Raw genomic sequence first — 7,239 nt, 5'->3', positions numbered from 1 at the left:
TCTTACAGAAGTTCACACATATACATACAATGCCTTGTCTTAGAACCATGTGGGCGTTGCTTTGCTGTGATGTGTTTTGTGTGAACTGTTTCTCAATAAAAGGCAGCGAGAGGAGGCCGGATTTGGGGGCATTTCGTGGTAGACATCAACGAGGCCTCCCTTGCAAGTGAAACGATCGATCGCTGTTGCCTTGTTTTTCTTTCACGGGAATAAGTCCTGGATACAGCGGGGTCTGAGTTTAGACCCAGCAGTTGGATACAGGTAAAACGTTGCATTTTAACAATGATGTCAACAAGGTAGTTCCGACTTGTGTTCTGGTTGTTTTGTGTACACATACAAATATACGCAAATCAGTAAATTTCAGCTCTTGCAGAGATCTTCTTGCAGCCTGTTTGAGCCGGACTAAGGAAACTAAGACTGCACTGTGTCCAGGTCTCTTCTATCCTCCTCTTCCAATCATTTTAAGTGTGAACCTACTGAGACAAGGTGCCAACACCAGCATTATAGTGCAATAGCAGTGACACAGCATGGGGTGGAAGATGCTATATTAACTTTGCTGCATGTAGTACATACTCATCAGGAGTCGTGCTAAGATTTATTTATTTCTTTGTTGACTTTTCATCAGCTGTGGCAGAAACCTGCTTTAGCGGGCTTCTTATACGATAGAGAGGATGAGCACTGTCCAGTTCTTGAATATTTCATTAAATGGTGTAAGAGAGCAAATCTTGTCCTAAACACCACAATGACTATTGTCCCCGTTAGTTTGGACCTGTTTTTGATGAACAATCCTTTATTTCAAATTTGTGAACATGAGCTGCGCACAGGTTGACAAATTGGTGTCCCCGAAATCATCTCTGAGATGCATATTGTGCTACATATTGTCTTATTCTTGTGATTGTTTTTCTGTGGTGTATACAAATGTCATAGACACTTGGTGGAGTCATTGTTTACATTTAGGTGGCACGTATCCAACTACTAGCATCTCCTCCTTCATAACCTTCCTAAGCTGTCAGAGACTGACATGTGTCTCTTGCTCTCAGACGTGTCTGTGATTGCCACAGTAGGGGACATAAATATATGCCATTGTTATAGCAATCATATCGGACTTATTTATACAGCGTAAAAATCTACATTGGTATTATCCCAGATGATATGTGGTGCAGGCCTCCTGGTCATTAATAACATGAGACATTTGGGATATCAGCTGTGGTCATTGTGCTTTCTTCTGCTACCCTCCTTCAGCACTCTGGCACTCACATGCTGTGATCTCAGCCCTCGCTGCTTTTAACCACCAGCAGAGTTTAAGCAGCATCACCTCGCTGCTTGTTTATATTTTGGTAAAGATGAGTATAAACTCTTTCTGTTCTCTCTCCCTTTCTTTCTAGGAGACGAGGCGAGCGTGTTCAAATGTTCGGTTTCCAGGGAGACCGAGTGCAGTCGCGTGGGGAAGCAGTCATTCATCATCACATTGGGCTGTAACAGTGTGCTGCTGCAGTTCTCCTCACCTACAGGTAAACACACAGGCAGCTGTGGCTCAGGAGGTACAGCGGGTTGTCTACCAGTTGGAAAGTTGGTAGGTTGATCCCGGGCTGCTCCAGTTGGCATGTGAAAATGTCCTCGGGCACAATACTGAACCCTGAGGTGTCCCCACTGCAATGCTTAGTAATAGAAAAAAAAGTGCGTGAGTGTGAGTAAGTGAATGAAGCTTGTAGTAGAGTAGAAACGTGCAATATAAGCACCGTTCACCCCACCACAGTAAGACTGTTACACGTTGCATTTTATACAAGTTTGGAGCCAAGAATATGTCAACTCTCTGAAAGGGTTTTTTGTGTCTGGAGTTTTATGGAGCTGATGATGGTGAGCTGTTTCTGGGGTGTGGTGCAGCTTGTTAACAACAAAGTCAAATACTCATCTCATGACAGCCTGCTTTTATCACCTGCAGGACACTGTTTACAGTTTGCACTGAGTCAACAGTGTGTTCAGGAGCAGTGCAGTCATTTGAGTGTTATTCGTTAAAATAGTGTTTGTTTATCTGTTAAATGAAAATTGTGTCACCATTCCTGGAAAGCTCCTCAGACCTCTGCAGGGAGTGTAGGAGAGTGTCTGTTTCTCTGATGAGCATAAGTGTAGATTCTTACACCCAAATTTATTCCCTGTTTTATTTATTTTTTCTGCAAACAGTTTTACAACAAGTATATTTTTCTGTAAACATTAATATATGATCCTAAAGCAGGACAACTATACTGTCCTTGCTGACCTCATGTCAGATGTGTACGTAGACAAAGCCTTGGTTTGAATTCTCTTTATTTTTATTTGTTACTCAAACCCTTAAACACCCCCCAGTCTGCAACTGAAAGAATAAAAACTAAAGATGCCTTTTAATGAAATACTCATCAGATCCGATTGTCCCACATTTCATTCGTTGTGATATTCATATCAAGTTAACTTAATTAGTCAGTATTTTTGCCAGGTTTCTTTCCACGCTTCAAACAGGCTAATCTTTGTTGATATTGGAGGTCTTTATCAGTCTTAGTCAAACGCTTAAAAACATTTTACAATATTACTATAGACACACACACATACATGTTTTCATATCTCAGTGAGGACATCTCATTGACATCATGCTTTCCCTAGCTGCTTACTTTAACCCCAACCATGAAAATGAATGCCTAGTCCTAACCCTCAGCCTAAACGTAACCATAACCTAACTGTAACCCTGATACTAAAACCACATTTTGAGCCTCAAAAATGTTTTCAAACTCACAGGGAAGGGCAGTTTGTCCCCATAAGTGACTGTTGGTCCCCACTAATATAGCTGCACGCCCATTTTCTGTCCTCACTAAGCTGTCTAAGCATGTACACGCACACACTCACACAGGGCTGCGTTGTCAGCAGCTGTTACTTTCAACCTGCTTTATGGATTTAACAGCTTCACATTTTTCCCACAGGCAGTACACTCATCTGTGCTTGTGATTGGCTATACTCTGACAGATACATGTTCAGATGAACGGGGTGCTGTTGGCAAAGATTATATTTAATGTATTTCTATACCTCCGTTTGGACGCACACATGCTCACGTGTGCCTGTGCATATGCCCCTTCTCACTACTGCCACAAATCTGATGACATTGGAAAAATAGCAGCCACTGCCATCAAGCTGACAGATGCTGAAAAAATGAAGTGGTTTTTGTTTATTTATTAATTTTATTTTATTTGGGAATAAATTGAGATTTAATTCAATTTTATTTATATAGCGCCAAATCACAACAGCTGCCTCAAGGTGCGCGATTAATTGAGATTTCTGTGTTCACCTTGAACAAAAAGTCGTCTAAATGCACAAATGAAGCAGAAAAAGAAGGAAATGTTGTGATTGTTGGATGCATCAGTATTGGTGCATTTTCCATGATATGTGTTAAAAATGCTAATACTGTGTGCACTGAGGAGGTAGACCCACTCATGATTAATGCAGACACACACCAAGGTATGTGGGACATGGCAGTTTAAAAAAATGATCTATGCTTGTGAAATGCGAACTTAAATCTTAAAACTGTGATATTGAATTACTTAATTATTTAATCATGTATTTGTTACACCTAAGCTGCAGTTGTTGCACATGATTTAATATTGTTTCCCAGCACGAGAGGACAGAAAACCAAACCGTTTACAGCTGACAGCACAGGAAGAGAAAAAGGATTAAACTGCAGTGTAGCTCAACAAAACCAACTTACGGTGTGTTTGTGCTTCGCTTCAGACTTTCAGTCTTTTTATAATGTGCTGAAGAACTGTCGTGGGCATCTTGGAGAGCAATCTGTCTTCAGTGAAAGAACAGAGGAGTCCTCTGCTGTACAGTATTTCCAGGTGACTGTCACACACTCTCACATAATTTTGGGACTCTTGAATTATCTCCTGACTAATTTGAATCCACATTTCCTTTTAAACACACTGCAGTAATGACGCTTACTTTGTTCTTGGCTGAGTATTTATAGACTGCTCATTACAGGAATATTCAGTCAGAATGAAGCCTGCTTCTGTTTTTTTGGGCACCATCTGAACTACTTTGTGTTTAAAAGTAGCTGCAAGTCAGCTCCAGGAGGAGTTAAAAGGGCTCTGTAGCACTTCTACCTGCAAGCATCCATCTGTTGAGAAGCCGCTTGGTTTGGTTGTTTACAGATCCCAGCACAAACTTGGGTGCTTTATGTCTGAGCTGGTCCTTTTATTTACTTATCTTTTTTTTAAGAAACTTAAAGAAGATTAACTTTGTTTCTCTTTTTTTAAAACTGCAAATTGAGCTCAAGTCAAAGTGCCAAAAGTCCAAACTCATGAGCGTGCTTGTGTTTGTGTTTCTGCAGTTTTATGGCTACCTCTCCCAGCAACAGAACATGATGCAGGACTATGTTCGGACAGGGACTTACCAGCGGGCTATTCTCCAGAACCACACTGACTTTAAGGACAAGGTAGCGAGCTGAATATGTGCTATTTGATAAGGCTGACCGATGTTTGAAAACAGCTGGTTTACATTAAGTACAGACTAAAGTGTTGTCCTGCAGCTGTGACTGTGTGCTGTCTGTCCTCTTTTCTCCAGGTGGTGCTGGATGTGGGTTGTGGCTCGGGAATCCTCTCTTTCTTTGCAGCTCAAGCTGGAGCTAGGAAGGTGTACGCTGTAGAGGCCAGCACCATGGCACAGCACGCCGAGGTACACACACAGATTCATGCTGAGATCAGTGACCTACCTCTGATTATGCTTTCACTGGATGCACAGCCTCTCACTGTTTACGATCCATTCTAAACACTATACTAAATGTTTTAAATTCAGGTGACGTGTTTGAGCTGTGGGAATCTCGCTGTTGCTGAAAATGTAACAGCTATGAGCTCTGGCTGTCTGGACAGTCCACATTAACTTTAGATCAGACAAGCTAAATCCAGCTTTTTGAATGATGATGTGTTTGTTGTGTTGTGCTGCAGGTGCTGGTGAACAGCAACCGTCTGGGGGAGCGTGTGGCCGTCATTCCGGGCAAAGTAGAGGAGGTGACGCTGCCGGAGCAAGTTGACATCATCATTTCAGAGCCCATGGGTTACATGCTGTTCAATGAGCGCATGCTGGAGAGCTACCTGCATGCTAAGAAGTTCCTCAAACCTAATGGTGAGTCTTGGAAGAACAAGAGATGTACTTGAAATGTTAGAATGGAGGCTGAGACTGCAGGCAGCCACAGATTAGTGACAGTAGCTGCTTCTGGCGAGTTCTGCATGTGGTCAGATATCCACAGGCTTTGGTGTTCCAAATCATTTGATGTCAGTTTAGAAGAATCTTGCACTGTGGTGGAAGATACGTGAACACGAGTTTTGCTTACTGTCTTCATCGGTGCGGGTGTTTCAGGTAAAATGTTCCCCACTATTGGAGATGTCCACCTGGCCCCCTTCACAGATGAGCAGCTGTACATGGAGCAGTTCACCAAAGCCAACTTCTGGTAAGAACAGAACGAGGGAGGGAACGAAGGAGGTTCTCTGGGTCAGCGTCATTGTTTTCTTCATCGGATTCATTTGGTTAGAAAGCTTTTCTATGCATGAATGTGTTTTTAATGCCATATCAAATTGAGAAACTCCTTCATGCATCTGAGCTCCAAGTAAAGGCAGTTTTCTTCTTTCTTCTCTGCTGGCAGTTTAACGATTCATTTGTTTCTGTTAGGGGAGCGGAGTATTGTTCAAAATGTTGGTCATTACGTTCGAAATCATCTTTTCGGGGCTAGTTTGACCGTTTGCATCAGCGAGGGAGTTGGTGCTTCAGCAGCGTGCAAAGGTGTTTATCGCACTCAGAGGTATGAGTCATGCAAACTAGCGTGATAACAGTAGGCACGAGTGAGTGTAGGACGCAATCAGAGTCGATGCTAATGTTGTCGAGTTGACGTCAAACCGGTTTCGGCTGTTTAAGAAGCAGTAGATCCTTGGAGAGGTGTGTCCCTAAATACAAAATGTACTTGGTTTTTGTTGTTGATTTTGTTTTTTTAAATGATGATGTCATGTTGGGCTTGCAGGAGTACTCGCTGCCCAAAATGAGCTAATGATTTGATTTTTATTGCTCTTGTTTACTTATTACATTCATTGGCATGTGCATTGGTGCGTGTGCTTTTTATGACTCAGAATTCAGCTTCATTTTAAAATACACTAAGACTCCTGCAGGGTCAAGTGTGTTGGTGAGCCATTTTTATTGCTGAGGCAGGAATCAAGCAATCTAAAAGTGGGAATCTACACTTCTTCCTGTCCCCTCAGGTACCAGCCCTCCTTCCACGGTGTAGACCTCTCTGCCCTGCGGGGGGCAGCAGTGGACGAGTATTTCCGCCAGCCAATTGTGGTAAGTAATGCATGCATGCATGTGCAGGATTTTAAGATCAGAATTGAACAAACGAGCAAAGCGATCTGACGGTAATATCGACTTCTTAATTGGCTTTTTGTGGGCGCAGTGTTTTGTAGAAATCAGAGTTGTGTGACAGCAGATTTATTTCCCCCCACAGGACACGTTTGATATCCGTATTCTGATGGCCAAGTCAGTCAAATACACAGTCAACTTCCTGGAGGCCAAAGAAGAGGATCTTTACAGGTGTGTGTCCAGTTTAATGTGTGTCTGTGATTACTTTAGGAGTGTCTACTAATAAATGATAAATGGTTTTGCTTTCAGGATAGAGATTCCCTTTAAGTTCCACATGATGCATTCGGGCCTGGTGCACGGCCTGGCTTTCTGGTTTGACGTGGCTTTTATTGGATCAGTGTAAGTCAGGAAGTCTGCGTGAGTGTGTTGAAGCTAAAGAAGTTTTGACGTGCGCCAGATTTGTCCTTAAACATCAATCTATTTGTGTTCCTGTAGGATGACAGTGTGGCTATCCACAGCACCCACAGAGCCTCTCACTCACTGGTACCAGGTGCGCTGTCTCCTGCAGTCTCCTCTTTTCACCAAGGCTGGGGACACTTTGTCCGGCACTGCGCTGCTGGTGGCCAACAAGAGGTATGTTAGAATTAATGCAAGAAAACTACAGTTTCATTCACCCAAATCTGTAGCATAAGCGTTGACGTCACAGCAAACCCTGTTGTCGTGTTTTGGAAACCTGGGGCCCGTTCTTCGTACCTCGCTAAGTAAGTTAGCTGGATTTGATTGTTGATGATTTCGCGTGATCCTGGATCGTTCGGTTCCCCGAAGCTCATCCGGGACTTGCTGCCATGGCAACAGATCCGTAAGCGTAAAACTGCTCAG

At 42.9% G+C, this 7,239-nt stretch overlaps 1 protein-coding gene across 1 annotated transcript in view; it reads left to right on the top strand.

Moving 5' to 3' along the window:
* The window catches only part of carm1 (coactivator-associated arginine methyltransferase 1), a 19,885-nt gene that overhangs the window by 4,770 nt on the left and 7,876 nt on the right, over nt 1-7,239 (top strand). Inside the window, exons 2-11 of the mRNA XM_005747281.2 lie at nt 1,386-1,511; nt 3,751-3,857; nt 4,349-4,453; nt 4,582-4,692; nt 4,962-5,139; nt 5,374-5,464; nt 6,264-6,345; nt 6,506-6,591; nt 6,670-6,759; nt 6,856-6,993. Coding sequence (XP_005747338.1) covers nt 1,386-1,511; nt 3,751-3,857; nt 4,349-4,453; nt 4,582-4,692; nt 4,962-5,139; nt 5,374-5,464; nt 6,264-6,345; nt 6,506-6,591; nt 6,670-6,759; nt 6,856-6,993 — 1,114 coding nt within the window. The remainder of the gene's footprint in view (nt 1-1,385; nt 1,512-3,750; nt 3,858-4,348; nt 4,454-4,581; nt 4,693-4,961; nt 5,140-5,373; nt 5,465-6,263; nt 6,346-6,505; nt 6,592-6,669; nt 6,760-6,855; nt 6,994-7,239) is intronic.

This window comes from Pundamilia nyererei, unplaced genomic scaffold, assembly GCF_000239375.1.
Source record: "Pundamilia nyererei isolate P.nyererei 1_Seehausen unplaced genomic scaffold, PunNye1.0 scaffold00193, whole genome shotgun sequence".
In the NCBI taxonomy this organism is placed as follows: Eukaryota; Metazoa; Chordata; class Actinopteri; order Cichliformes; family Cichlidae; genus Pundamilia; species Pundamilia nyererei.
The sequence above is the reverse complement of the archived record's forward strand: the minus strand, read 5'-3'. Positions and strand labels throughout refer to the sequence as shown.